At 45.5% G+C, this 15328-nt stretch overlaps 1 protein-coding gene across 14 annotated transcripts in view; it reads left to right on the top strand.

Moving 5' to 3' along the window:
• FHOD3 (formin homology 2 domain containing 3) overlaps nt 1-15328 on the top strand; it is a 472216-nt gene that overhangs the window by 336211 nt on the left and 120677 nt on the right. For 6 of the 14 annotated variants that reach the window (XM_040479033.1, XM_040479034.1, XM_040479032.1 and 3 more), the window contains 3 exons: nt 9693-9788; nt 12784-13137; nt 13584-13658. The exons of 3 other annotated variants lie outside the window; for them this stretch is intronic. In XM_040479033.1, the coding sequence (XP_040334967.1) occupies nt 9693-9788; nt 12784-13137; nt 13584-13658 (525 nt within the window). The remainder of the gene's footprint in view (nt 1-9692; nt 9789-12783; nt 13138-13583; nt 13659-15328) is intronic. 5 more of the 14 variants (XM_040479036.1, XM_040479037.1, XM_040479035.1 and 2 more) reach the window with 5 other exon arrangements.

Below are 15328 nucleotides of genomic sequence, written 5' to 3'. Positions count from 1 at the left end.
TGCATATTAATTTTAAAAGGTTCTTTAGAAAGAAGGATAGTAGGATGAAGGTCGTCCAAGATGTCTCTTCTGGCATTTAGGCTGTATTTTCAAGGTTAAGAAGAACTCACTGGGCTGAGGGAATGCCACATTCACAGGGCAAAGGGAGGAAAGAGCTTGATGGCCCCGGGTAGTGAACAGGAGTCTCAGGAGACAAGGTTATAGGGTGTGGATGGGGACAGAGAGGTGACACAGAGATGAGGTTGCAGAGAAAACAGGTGAAGTCATGAGGACCTTGGAAACCAAAGCACGGAGTCTGGTGGTTATTTGGCATGTAAAGCTTAGCCACGCACATCTGAAGAGATGCTTGTCTTCCTGGTGGGGATCCGATTGGAGGTGAGGAAAAGTGGCCCGTGGGACCCTGGGTGGTAGCCGTTGATGCAGAACTACTGAAAAGCATTGGTACCTTGGACTAAGGCAGTGGTTCTCAACCGTGTGCAGCACTGAAAATCACCTAGGGTCAGGCTACACCTCAAACTAGTTGAATACAATTCCTGAAGGTGGGACCTGAGCACTAACATTTTAAAATAATGTATCTCAAGGGTGAGGCTCACTAGGCTGGAGGTTTCTTTGTGCCGTGGAGAATTTGAGGCCCACAGTAGAGGAAGACTCAGTGGCCATCACTGCTGGCTGGACCTCCCTCTTGGACCAGGCTGCGCCCCAAACCGGAACATTGTGGAAACTGTGTGATTGTGCAGGGCAACGTGTGGACTGGTGGCACGTGCCCAGTTCCTTTGGCAATGACCTTTGTAGGTAATTCTGGCCCTTTGCTGTTCTTTTTTTCTCTCCTTATTACCTCCTTTTTGTACAATTCATTCTTTATTGGCGTCTTCACCAGCGGATGGCCAGTGAAGTGGAAAGCCAATGCTACCCAGACAAGGTCATGTGGTTACTCTTGGTCATTTGGAGGCACGACTTGAGGGGGTAGAAAATAGAAGATGAGGTTGCTGAGAAAAACCCTGGCTGAAATCTAAGATTTGAGGTTTGTCTCCAGATGTCAATCATGTGTACTTTATTGCCATATTAAGAGTTGACTCTGGTGGGTTCAAGTCCAAAGCATGTGAAAAGGCCATTAGAATTCTAGAATCAAACTGAGTCATGAGTTAGAAAGTTATTTCTGCACACAAACTCTGAAACACATTGGCTTCCTTATGGTGATTACATTTGGGATGTGCTTCTCGAAGACACACACACATCCTGTTGCCCTGATTGATAACTAAAGGTTTTTTACTCTTCAGTATACTTCTCTTCCCGTTTGTGAAAAACACGACACAGAATGTGTGTGTGAGAGGGGCCATTACTTGAAATATTTAAAATTAAGCTTAACCAGTAAACACATATGAGACTAGTAGTGGCATAACTTCTGGAAATGGGAGAACCTGTCTCATGGCCACACGATTATGTGTCTTCAGCTTTCACAGGCTGCCAGAGCGGGGGGCTCCCTTTCTGCTTTTCCACTTTATTGTATGGGTGAGATAAGTAGGAAGCCAAGCCAGACCCAGGGCAGGGCTGTTTTCACCTCTGGAGGCAGCCATCTTGAAACCTCAGCCTCAGACTTGGCGTCTCTTCTGTTTTCAAAAGTTCATAGAGAATTCCATTCTCCCTTTATCCTGGTTTCACTTCTCTCCTAGACCTCTAAGGGACATTTAACAGAGTTTACTAGTATCTGTGGCTTAGAATAAAGGTTTTTTTTTGTTTGTTTTTTAACATAAAATCAAAGTCCGCATAAAGTAGTGAGGCACCTCACTGCCTATAGGTATCATTGAATTGATTTGCTTTACACCTGAATTGGTTGCAACTTAGCTAATGCATTTTTTCCTATTGTTGCTTATATTCTACAGACTGGAATTCTGTTATATTAAACTGTTTTCAGCAGAAAGAGTGTGTTGGATCCATTAGTATTTTATTCTGAAGCAGTAACAAGGGGCACCTGGGTGGCTCAGTCGGTTAAGCATCCAACTGTTGATTTCAGCTCAGGTCATGATCTCATGACTTGTAAGTTTGAGCCCCACATCAGGCTCCTTGCACTGACATTGGAGAGCCTGATTGCAATTCTCTCTCTCTCTCCCCCTCTCTCTCTGCCCCTCCTGCGCAGGCTATCTCTCTCAAAATAAACTTAAAAAAATAAAGCAGAATAACAAAATAATGGCTTATGCATGAAGATTCTGGCCAGTGGTCCATTTCTTAGGTATATTCAGTATCCATGGCCTGTGCTTCATACTCCTTCTAAACTTTGCATGCTACAGGGACAATAAATACTTTCCTGTCTAACTTTGGGTTCTCACCATGGAAACATCAGCAACAGCTGGGCTCAGTTAAATGTCTTTTCATTCTTTTGGCTGGCAAAAATCTTTTAAGGGAAGCTTTTTTTTTTTTTTTTTTTTTTTTTTTTTGGGAAAAAAATATTTTTTTTTATTTTTTTTTTTTTTTTTTTTTTTTTTTTAGTGGCTAATAAAACTATTTTTGAATGAAATCACTGCTTCACTTGGTCAGATATGTGTCTTAACTGATTAAGATCACTAATTGGAAATTTTCAAATCTCATCTTGGCCCTTGGTAACCTAGAAACAGTCTTAAAGTTAACAGAAAGTGTGAGTCACCACAAAGCTAAATTCAAACTGGTTTAAGTATTTGTTAACACAGAGTGATGCGGACGGAGCCCAAGGGGACTCTTTCTCTGTCATAAATTTAACAAAACATTTCTAAGAGATTCTTTTTCATCTAATTTTGATAAGTCATGTACATTTTACAGAACTAAATGGAGCATATAAACCTTATCTAAACCTTCTTATCTAAACCTTCTGACAGAGCTTTCCAATTAGTTGCCTCAAATGTCATACCTATGTCAAGTGTCATACTTATGTCAAGACACTGATCTCCTCAGGGCAACCAGGCAGGTCTGGGGTAACTGGGCCCCATAAGCAGCTTTGTCCATTGTTCTAGTATGCCGTGTATCATGTTGTCTGTGCCGTGCAAGAGGAGGGATGATTGAGCACAGTGCAGGAGAAGAATAGTTGCTTTGGAAGAATAGTGCAGTGATGCTAGAGTGATGAAACCAGTGGAGATTCTGCTTTGGTTTCAGGGGGTAAGCTGGCTGGTAGGAAGGACCTTAGGCTGGGGGTGCCTGGGTGGCTCAGTCGGTTAGGCTTCGACTCTTGATTTCGGCTCAGGTCATGATCTCATGGTTCGTGGGTTCGGGCTCTGCTGACAGTGCAGAGCCTACTTGAGATTCTCACTCTCCCTCTCTCTGCCCCTCCCCTGCTTGCACTCTCTTCTGTCTCTCAAAATAAATAAATAAACTTAAAAAAAAAAAAAAAAGACATTAGCCTGGATATCAGGAGACTAGAGGTCTTCTTGGCCAGTTGTGTGAACTTGCCCTCTCTGGACCTCATCTTTCTCTTTTGCAATGCGGGAGGTCTCTGAGATTATATCTCTGTTCTTGCCAATCTTTTTTTTTTTTTTTAATGTTTATTTTTGAAAGCGAAAGACAGAGCATGAGCAGGGAAGGGGCAGAGAGAGAGGGAGACACAGAATCGAAAGCAGGCTCCAGGTTCTGAGCTGTCAGCACAGAGCCTGATGCAGGGCTCGAACTCACAAACTGCAAGATGACCTGAGCTGAAGTCAGACGCTTTACCAACTGAGTCACCTAGGTGCCCCTGTTCTTGTCAATCTTGTTCTTTGACCACCCTTAGCAAGTGCCTCTGTGCTGAGCGTCATGCTAGGTCCACAGTGCCAAAGAACTGCAACAGTCAGCACGTATTTCCTGGATGTCCCTGGGGGTCTGGTCCCCCAGAAAAGTAGCTGGAGGAGTCATTGTAGTCAGGGAAGTGGCTCCTGCAGGGGCCCTGAAGCTGACATACCGTGGGCATTGGGTGGAAACCTCAACAGACTGATGAAGACTGGAATAGGGAGGTACAGGAAGGGAGCGTAGGAGATGAAGTTGGAGAGATGGTAGAGGGGGTTTAGAGTATTGGCTGGGTAAATTGGACTGAATCCTAAGGCTTGAGTAAGGCAATGTCATGTGCAAAAGTTCTTCTTGTCCTCTGGTCAGTCCCTCCTTGGCCTTCTGAGTTTCACCCCAAGAGCATTGTGTGGAATTCTCACTTTCACGGCCAGTCAGCTCCCCACTCCCCAGGTGAATACTTCTTGGTACATTTAGTTGTTCAATGTCTTTCCCCCCATGGGTCTGTAAGCTCCAAGGGTGGGAACCAGAGTCTTGCACATAATAAGTGTTTAATAAATATTTGTTGGATAAAGGGAGAGGGCCCTCTTGCCCTGTAGTTAAAATTTTTTGCTTTTGAAAAAAATTGTTGTTACCTATTTATGGGAAATCTCTACATCATCTCAATTATACTGTGAACCTACAACTTTAAAAAATTGTTGTAAAAATCACAATTGTATGGCGTTGGATCATTCATAATTTTTGGTTTATGGTACTTTATCATTTGCTGGTCCAGGTGTGGCCCTCTTCTAGCTTATTTGTGTGTACAATTTACTTATTGGTATAAAGGACACCAATGAGACTATGGCCTGGCTAAAAACCCAGAGCGTTTCCCATAACTTCTGTCCATCCATGCACTCCGTCTTTCCCATCTCTGTGCCTGGGTAACCCGCACTGTGAAATCTTGTCTATCGTTATCAGGTTTTTTGTTGTTTCGTAGTAGTATCAAACATGTAACTAAACCCACCCTACAGTTTTGCCTTTATGAACTTTCAGGAAGGTCATATTTATTGTTCCTTTTTGAGCTTCTTTTCTCCACATTATGCAGCTCCTGTTCATCCATATTGTCACGTGAAGTCAACTGTCCTCTATTTTCACTGCTTGGAATATACCACAACCTGTTGATTGTTTTTGTCGCCAGTGAGTATTTGGGTTGTTTCCATTTTTTGGCAATTACAAAAAGTGCTGCTGAGAATATTTTTAGACTCCTATCTTGGTGCACGAGTGTTTCAGTATCTCTAGGGAGGGTTTTTCAACCTTGGCAGTACTGACATTTTGGACTGAATTTTTCTTTGTCGCGGGGGACGGTCCTGTACGTTTGCAAGATATTTAGCAGCATCCTTGGCTTCTACCTGCCAGGAGACGGTAGCACCTGCTCCCCAGTCGTGACAACTAAAAAGATCTCCACTGACAAATGTCCCCTGGGGGATGAATCACCCTAGTCAGAAGCACTGCTCTGGGGTATAGTAGTGCCATCAAGCAGTGGCACTGCTGGCTCATGGTACAGGAATTTAACTTGACATGATAAAAAATATACGTTCTTTTTCCTAAGTGCACACTCCTGTCAGCAATATGTGAGTCAGATGACCTATAGTCTCTTCAAAGCTTGGTGTTTCTGGATGTCTTAATTTTTCCAAGCAGAGATAAGATGGTATCTCATTGTGGTCTTAATTTATATGTCCTGATTGCTAGGCTAAACTATCTCTTCATACATGTTTACGGGCCATGATCATATGTTTTGCACAATTTTATAGTTGTGTTTTTATTTTTAAAATATGTTTTGTATATTTTTGATATGAATTTATGTCTGTTAGGTGTACTGAAATGCCTTCTCTGAATTTGTGGCTTTACTTTTCCTCACCCATAGTATTTTGGCCCTAGAATATACTTTAATACTGTTTTAAATGTTTCTGTTGTACTTTTGAAAGGCTCAGCAACATTCATTGTCCTGTTTGTTTAATTTTTTTTAAATGCTTATTTATTTTAGAGAGACAGAGACAGAGAGCACGTAGGGGAGGGGCAGGGAGAGAGGGAGACACAGAATCTAAAGCAGACTCCAGGCTCTTTGCTGTCAGCACAGAACCCGACTCGGGTCGTGAACTAAGGAACCGTGAGATCATGACCTGAGCCAAATTTAGATGCTTAACTGACTGAACCACCCAGGTGCTCCTGTTTGGTTGTGTTTGTGTTGTTTGGTTGTTTGGTTTTTGAAGCCTAAGAAATGTGACATCAGCCTGAGACCCAAATTTGGGAAGTAAGGTTGGCTTTGAAGAAAACTCTGCCCTACAGAATTGGTCAGACTATGGGCCTCTCAGTGTCTCTTCCAGCGTGGAAGGGGTGGTCTCCAGTTTGAGACGATTGTAAAAAGGAAAGTGCCTATTGGCTTCACAGTAGACCTGTCCCCTGCAGTAACTCCCCATCAGTTAAAAACAAAACACCCCTAGTGGTATTTGAAAAACAAGGGCCAAAGGCCCAGAATTCTTTTTGCACAAATATAAACAAAGTTAAGTTCTACTTTAAGAGAAAATTCAGCGAGGGGAAAAGCAAAATTGTCTGAACTTATTCTTCATCTTAAATATGATCAGCATAAAAGATTCTGTTTGACTAATTTTTTCACGGTCTGAAACTAAAATCAAGCATAGAAATTCCTGCATACCGTGAGGCAGTATTTCTTTCTCCATCCATTTGGATAGGAGGGCAAGGCCAGTGCTTTGACCATAGGGCATTCTGTAAGTGGGCCCTCCAAGTAGGTCGTTGTGCTGCCTGCCCTGGTCGTGTCCTGCCACTCATGAGAGTAAAGCCATGGCACACACAAGTCATGTGACAGTTTGGTGCAGACTCAGAAGCTGTTGAGCCCAAGGGAGACAGTTTGGTAATAAGCTTAGAGGGATACATAGGGGAATATCTCTGAGACCTTGGTGTAGGCAAAACAATTTAAACCAGGACACAAAGGGTACTAACTATCAAAAAAGATAAGTAGGACTTCATTAAGATTAAGAATTTTTGTTTATTAAAAAAACACCATGACTGGGGCGCCTGGGTGGCTCAGTCGGTTGAGCGGCCGGCTTCAGCTCAGGTCATGATCTCGCGGTCCGTGAGTTCAAGCCCCGCATCGGGCTCTGTGCTGACAGTTCAGAGCCTGCAGCCTGCTTCTGATTCTGTATCTCCCTCTCTCTCTGTCCCTAACCCCCTCGCATTCTGTCTCTGTCTCTCTCAAAAATAAATAAACTTAAAAAATAAATAAATAAACCCACCATGAGGGGCACCTGAGCTTCTGACTTTGGCTCAGGTCATGATCTTATGGTTCATGAGTTTGATCCCTGCATTGGGTTCTCTGCTGTTAGCTCAGAGCCCACTTCGGATACTCCGTCCCCCTCTATCTCTGCCCCTTCCCCTCTCATGCTCGCTTGTGCTCTCTCTCTCACTCTCTCTCTCAAAAATGAATAAACGTTAAGAAAAAAAATAATAAAATAAAAATGACACCGTGAAGTGAGTCCAAAGGCAACCCACAGGGAGGGAAAAGATTCTTGCAACGCATTAAGTATGACAGAAGGACTTGTCCCCAAATTATGTAAAGAAGTACAAATCAAAAATAAAAATACAACCTGGATTTAAAACAATGGGTGAAGTACTTACATTTCAAAAAGAGGATATCTGAATGGAGAATCCCAAAAAGTATGACAAAAGTGCCCCGCTTCACTAGTCATCAGAGAAAGGAAACTCAGATCACAGTGAGATGTTGCTACACACAGATTAGATGGCTAAAATGAAACAGACAAAACTCAAAAAGAAAAACAAAAACCACCAACTCTTGGCAAGGATGTAGAACAGGCAGTGTATTCATATACTACTTATGGGAATTTAAATTTACCAGGTCATTTAAAAAAAATTTTTTTTTAATGTTTATTTTTTCTTGAGACAGAGACAAAGCGTGAACAGGGGAGGGGCAGGGATAGAGGGAGACACATAATCGGAAACAGGCTTCAGGCTGTGAGCTGTCAGCACGGAGCCCCACACAGGGCTCGAACCCACAAACCGTGAGATCATGACCTGAGCCAAAGTCAGACGCTTAACTGACTGAGCCACCCAGGCGCCCCTACCAGGTCATTTTTAAAAACTGTTTAACAGTTCCTGATAAAGATGAACCCAAGCGTATCGTATGACCAATAAATGTCATTCCTAGATAACATACTGCATAATAATATGTACATGTGTTCTATTAAAGACCTGTGCTACAATGTTCGTAATAGCCCTGTTCAAAATAACCCCAAACTGAAGAGTGTCTGGTTATCATCAGCAGTAGAATGGGTAAACTATATTGTGCTCTATTCATACAAGGGAGTGTTATATAACAATGAGAATGAATGGTCTGCAATGACCTATAACAGTGTAGATGAGTCTCCCAAGTGTTACGTTGAACAAAAGAAGCTGGATATGGTATGATTCCTTGTAGACAGAAGAAAACCAGGCCAGGCTAACTGACCTCTGCTGTCTGAAGTGAGGGAGGGAAGGGAAGCAGTCGGAAGGGAGCATTAGGGGAGTGCTGGTTTTATGGATGTGTTTATTTTGCGAAACTTCGGTGATTTGTGTACTTTTCTGAATGTACTTTATACTTCAGTGAAAAGAGAAAACAAGCGGAGGACAGTGGGGGGGGGGGGGCAAAAGGGTTGAAGATGTTGGGAAAATGATGCCTGGGGTGGGGAGTGGTGAATTCTGGAGGACTGAGGGCGAGAAGGAGCTGGCAGCATTGAGAGGGTAGAGGATGGCCTCGAGGAGATGACAGTGGAGCTCTGGCGGGAGGTGAATGAGAGCTAGGGGGTGAATGAGGGCTTGGGGTCGTGGAGGGGTGGGGTGGGGGAGGAGGTTTGGATGTAAGATCTCCAAGGTGGACCGGTTCTGTTTGATGGTGAGGTCCAGGGTGGGAGGGGCTGAAGTGACAAAAGGTGAAGGTTATTAGAGTTCAAGAACACGAGGGATTGATATGTCCACGGGGCCTGGGCTAGGTGTTCTGTGTGGGCCATGACAGGAGTCAGGTGTTGACAGGGCTTAGAGCCCAAAGGAGGGTAGTGACTCGGTTATCGAGGCCTGTACTCATGTAGCTGCAAGGACAACACCCAAATTAAACTGTCTTAAGCAAAAGTGAGAATTTACTATCTTCCGTTAGCGAAAGGCGAGGGCGGAGCTTCAGCAGTACCGGATCCAAGGGTTAAACTTGTCGTGGGATTGCTACCTGCACCGCCTCCCACGCCCACACTCTGCTCTCCGTGGGTCGTGGGTCGGCTGCAGGCAGCCTTCCTCCACCAGGAACAGCAGGCGGCCCCGCACTGAGGCCACCCTCACGGTTACTCATCGCCGGAGGCACCAGGAGAAATCCCAGAGGTGACAGTTGTGACTCCACCCGGGCCACCTGTCCACCCTCCAGGTGGAAGTGGATCAGCGTGCCCTGCACCACGTACACTGAGAGTGAGGGAGTGGCTTGTAAACCATGTGTCCCCCCACCCCCACCCTGCCATGAAGGTGAGTTCCAGATTGGCCTGACCCTCAGTGGTTTCTAACCAGCATGGTGAGGTGAGGACTCTGTGCCTTCTGCGGGAGCTGGACATCCCCAAGGACACTCCTGCATGGTTCCGTGTGGAGGAGGAAAACCACAGCAGGGCCCTGCCCGAGGCCGGAAGCTGCTCGGAACCGCGTGTGGGGGGAGCAGGGCAGCGGCAGCCAGCCAACTTGACAAAGAAATTCGGCCTGTGCCGGGTTATTGTATCTCTGCCCACATTCAGATTTCCTCATCTCAGAACTGTCTCCTCTCAGACTGTGTCCTTTTCATCTCAGCCAGCTGGCCCGGTTGGTTTTTTGTTTCCTCTTCCCGTTTGTAACACTCACCTCGCTTTTCCATCTTGTCTCTGTGCATTTCTCTTTGCCTTGCCTTGTCTCAGGGAAGAGGAGGAGGAGGAGGAAGAAGAGCAACCAGTCACGGAGCCCAATTCCGAGGAAGAGAGAGAGGATGATGCCCCCTGTCAGGGCAAGGAAAGGTACCGAGCCTGGACACTCCCAGGCTCCCACTAATAGCCCGAGGTTCCTTCCTAATAGATAGTTTGCAGCCAGCCACCTTTCAGGTCTCCCTTCCTCACTGGCTCCCACTGGCAAACCTTTTCCCTGAGCACGGAGCCACAGAGCGACTAGTTTTGTAGAAATAACTGAGCACGTGTTCATTAGAGAACCACACTTTCCCTTCCTTAGGATGCTTTATGGAAAACTCACCCCGCTCCTCCCTCCCTCATTAGTGCTTTGGCTTAGTCAGATTGACAGTGACTAGAAGGATGTTCATGTCTGATCAGAAAATGTTATTAACTCTTCCAGCATTGTATTAAGGATAATTCCATGTGTCTCCTTCTTCCTACTAATTTTACTAACGTAATATTTGCTAAACTGGCACAGGTAGCTACGATGTTAATGATGCAGCTCTGCTTTTTATCCAAGTGGACAGGAGTACTTTTTCATCCCGTGCAGCCCAGAAAATCTTCCTGTTATTTATTTTCATACCCAGAATAAGTAACATGGTTCTACGGCCTTTAGAGAGAGTTTACTGTCCTCTGCTCATACCTTTCCAATATACATTCTTTCTGTCTTCAGGCAATGTTAACAGATACAGGCACCTTGCAGATATTTTTTAATTTTATAGATATTTTCCCCAGATGATGTGTTTATAAAAAATAAAAATTGATCACAGGCAATCTCATTTTCTAGTATTCAAAAGTAATTCTAAAGTCGAATGTTCTTTCATTTAATTGATTACCACTGCAAATGGACTCCTTTACTGTTTTTCTGCAAATAAGCAAAATCAAAGAGATCTTGGATAAATTAGGGTGAAACCTCTTTCTTACCAACTTCAAAGTCAGTGTGATTCTTTGCCGCCTGGCCTCTCTGTCCAGACCACCAGTGCACATAAAAGTGGCCATTTGATGTGCTGAGACACCCACCATTCCCAGGGGCCGTGGAATCTTCTGTGATCTGACAAACTAGTGATTGTTTCCCTGCTTTGGAAATAAATGTCTGGGAAGAAGTCAGCAGGGTGCAGGTGCCGAGAGAGGGAAGGAATGGCCCGGTCACAAAGAGTGAGCCACACAGGTCAGAATGGCGGGGCGGGGGGGGGGGGGGGGGCGGTAAGAAAGGTTGCTATTAGAGCCCCTCTCCTATCTGGAGCTGCCATGCCTGAAGGGAATGGTATTCAGTTAGGGGTGCTCTGGGAAGGGAGGAAGTTTGGTTGGTAGTCCCACCTTAGGTTGAAAATTAACCACAGGGAATCATGTAGAAATCAGTAATACACTGGTATGGCTCCATATGTGTTTAAATGGACATGTTCTGGCCCACTTACACAAACCCATCCCCCCTTGGCTATTCTCATGGGACAGCACCTAGGACCAGAGAGAAGAATCTGACTTTGAAGGGTAACCTTCAAAACATCCCTCCTGATGTGCTGTCTTTACATAGGATTGTTGCTTACATAGGTAGATGGTTATTTACTGTTTTGAAAGATCTTTTAAAAAAAATTTTTTAATATTTATTTTTGAGAGAGACGGCACACGAGCAGGGGAGGGGCAGAGAGAGAGGGAGACACGGAATCTGAAGCAGGCTCCAGGCTCCAAGCTGTCAGCACAGAGCCTGATGGTAGGGCTCGAACTCACGAGCTGTAAGATCATGACGTGAGCCGAAGTCGGACACTTAACCAACTGAGCCACCCAGGCACCCCTGAAAGGTCTGTTTTCTTTATGACCTGATGCTGGAGGGCATTCTTGAACAAAGTGCAGTTAGGCTTTTCAGTTTTGGGAAATAAAGTTGTGCATACCGGGGCTTGACCTTGACAGTTACTAAGGCACTCATTAACTTTGAGCTGGATATATTTATTTCCTGGCATAATCCCACCAGACCTTAAAGTGGCAAGAAAGATTCTGCTTACTTCTGCTGGGTTGGTGTCCTTCACAGCTTGCCCTGCCTGCTGCTTTGTGTATGCCAACCCCATGTCCCCACTGTGTGTGTGTGTGTGTGTGTGTGTGCCAGACCTGGGCTGAGACTGCAGTGAGTTCTCATCCCATTCTCCCCTTGAGCCAGGGCAACTGGTATGTCCCTGCCTTTCTATATAGAGGGAGCTCTGAATCTGAGCTAGGAGAGAAAACAGCTCCCATCTGATTCCCAATGGGCATGTCTGGGAGCCCAGTTCTCCGAGAGAGGGACTGGTTTTGAAAAATACAGAGTGTAATGGAGATGCTCGGGTTATAAGGGTGTATTTCAAAATATCTAAGTGGTCCAAATCCAGTCCTGTGAAGGTGGAAAAGTTTTATAACTGTGGCAGAATTGGGCTGCCTGAAGGAGTCCAGATGGGCTTAGTCGTGCAGATAGGTTGTGGGAAAAGTGTGAAATGGGCAAAATTTGACTTCATCATGCCAGTCCCTCCTTGGCTCTTGGTACTCCTGGCAAGAGACTAGCATCTCTTTTCTTTTTCCTTTTCCATACTTCCTTTCAAGAATGCACCTGAAAGCCGTGACCTAAAGTATGGGGCTTGGGGGATGCTTCTTCCTTAAGACTGGGCTTTTTAGGAGGAGGACAGAACCTTGATTTGACCAAGAGAAAGAAATGAAATTCAAATTGTGGAAATTCAAGTGCCAACACAACCATTGGGGAGAAACTGGGGAGGCTTGGGAAGCCATTGAAGAAGAGCCTTAGGGGCTCTGTTAAATTCTCCACACAAAAGCCTCCGAAATGCCCACATGCCATACTGGTTTGCAAGGATGTGTCCTTGCCCTCAGCAAGTCTTGCCACCCAGATGGACAAGCTCAGGGCGCCAGGATTTTTGAACAAACCAAAGCTTCTGTTGGCCGGCCAGCTTTCATGCTGCAGCTCAAGAAACATAGCTGGATTCTGAAGTTAAGTGGCCGTAGCAGTAGTGGGGGGTTTGTGTGTCTTTTTCTCTTTCCTAACCTTCACTTCCCTTTCCTTCCCTGTTTGCCCTCCACCCTGCTGGGTCGGCAGAGAGGCTCGCCCTGCCTCTGAGCAGAGCCCTGCTGGAAAGGATACTGCTCCCCAGAGCTCAGCTCTCCCCACTGCTTCGAATGCCGTCTCCCAGGGAAACCGATGTCCAGCCAGCACTGCAGTGGGGGGCCCCTTGCGCAGCAGGTCCTCTGGGCCTGCCCTCGTGCTGCCACCCCTGACCCCTGCCTCTGCCTCCCGGCCCTCCTCCTCCGCGCCTGGCCCCCCGAAGGCATCACCAACCATAGAAAAGCTGCCCTATGTGCCCCACAGCCCCTTCCACCTCTTCTCCTATGACTTTGAGGATTCGCCCTTACCCACCAAGGAAAAGGAGGCTGAGGCCCAGAAGGAAAGCAGGTAGATCCAGCCACCTGGAGGCCCGTGTGAGCTTAATCCAGGGAAGGAGACAGCATGTTACTTGTACTGACTGGCTTGTCCTCTGCTGTGTGTGTGTGTGTGTGTGTGTGTGTGTGTGTGTGTGTGTGTGTGTATTCCAATCTGAGCAGAGGGCGGTGGTGGTGTAAACTAACTCCCTGGCCACTAACTAAACAATTACCAGGATTTAGGCAGGAGGCAGAGGAAAACTGCCGTGTGTTTGAATCAAAGAGCTCTTCTGTTATAACACAGTTACTAAAAATGGATTTTTAAACCTAAGGTTTTTAAAAACATGCATGGTCTGACAATATCTATGCATTTCACACCTAACTGTGTGGGGTGCATCTCGTTTGACCTACCGAATACAGTGAAGTGCTCTGCCCCCTTCCTATGCAGCGTTTTGAGTGGGATTTTCCTTCCTTTAACAGTCCCTCTGATTCTCTCCATTTGAGCACATACTCTGCCTCTGAGCCTTACAACTTCCGGTCTTTCTCTTCTAATAGGTGGGTGTCTTTATTTTCTCTCTCTTTTCTCCAGCTTTCTGCTTTTATTCTTTTTTAAAAAAAATATATTTTTTGAGAGACACAGAGCGTGAGTGGGGGCGGGGCAGAGAGAGGAGGAGACACAGAATCCGAAGCAGGCTCCAGGCTCTGAGCCGTCAGCACAGAACCCGACGTGGGGCTCGAACTCCCAAACCGTGAGACATGACCTGAGCTGAAGTCAGACAATTGACCGAGCCACCCAGGCGCCCATTTTTATTCTAATATATGCATATTTCTTTCACAGATTGCTCATAGCTCCCTGCGAGAGGGTAGTTGCCCTTGGAATCCCTTCACAGGCATTAACACAATTACATTGTTGAAGTGTGAGCACTGCAATAATTCTTACAACAATTGGAGAGGGGAGCAGAGGGAGGGCAGTGTGCAAATCGGAACCGCACGAGGCATTTTTAGCAGGTGCTTGTCCCATGCCTGTGTGCCTGCCCGACACTATTATTGCCTGGGTTAGGAGCTCTACAGAGCGGGGAATGGGCAACCAAGGGTTTGAATATTTTGAACAATCAATTGTTCAAAATCAATTATTGATCATACTTGTGGCTGCTCCCATCTTAGAGTAATAATAATTGATAACATTTATTTATTATGAGCCAGGCCCTGTACTTTCCATGAAATTAGCATTTCAAAGCATTACTTAACCCTTAAGAAGTAGGTTATATTACTATCCCTTATTTACCATGAGGAAACTGAGGCACAGAGAGCTAGGGAAGTGGGGAGTGGTTTCTGCCCCAAGCATCCTGGCCCAGCTTCTGGTCCTAACCTGTGCGTTGTACAGGACTCTCTTTTAGAGAGTCTGTCTCTTTCCTTTCTGGGGTCATCTACAGATAACTCCAAATGCCAGACCTCGAACCCTGGCCTCTCCCTGCCAGGGTTCTTGAGGCAAGTCCTTGTCAGCAAAATGCTTTTGCCAGAGAGTCTGTGTCTGGGGTACCCTTGGCCTGGGTGTCCAGTAAGAAGTTACGCCTTATCTTTTTTTTTTTTTTTCAAAAATTTTTTAACGTTTATTTATTTTTGAGACAGAGAGAGACAGAGCATGAATGGGGGAGGGTCAGAGAGAGGGAGACACAGAATCTGAAACAGGCTCCAGGCTCTGAGTGGTGAGCACAGAGCCTGACGCGGGGCTCAAACTCATGACCTGAGCCGAAGTCGGACGCTTAACCGACTGAGCCACCCAGGCGCCCCAAGTTACGCCTTATCTTGAGTGAAGGCTTATCGGACACAGACCTGGAGAATGACTCTTTCACACCACTGATAGAACCAGTTGCGGTGTGTGTCAGATTTTCCATCTAGTAAAAAGAAGAATTAATCTAGAACTGTGATCATCAACCTTTTCTCCCCACATACAACCTAAGAATATTTTCGAACTTCCCTCAAAGTTTTAAATAGCCTGTGTGAAGTTTTTTGTTGTGACTTTAAAGTTGTAAAAGACGTGATCTTTCTGTCATACATGTGCTTTAAATTCATTTTTGTCAAAGGGCACCCGGGTGGCTCAGTCAGTTAAGTGTCTGATTTCTTCTCGGGTCATGATCTCATGGTTCATGAGATCAAGCCCCGTGTTGGGCTCTTCACTGATAGTGAGGAACCTGCTTGGGATTCATTCTCTCTCTCTCTCTCTC

This window comes from Herpailurus yagouaroundi, unplaced genomic scaffold (assembly GCF_014898765.1).
Source record: "Herpailurus yagouaroundi ecotype Mexico unplaced genomic scaffold, PumYag 142, whole genome shotgun sequence".
Classification (NCBI taxonomy): domain Eukaryota; kingdom Metazoa; phylum Chordata; class Mammalia; order Carnivora; family Felidae; genus Herpailurus; species Herpailurus yagouaroundi.
The sequence above is the reverse complement of the archived record's forward strand: the minus strand, read 5'-3'. Positions and strand labels throughout refer to the sequence as shown.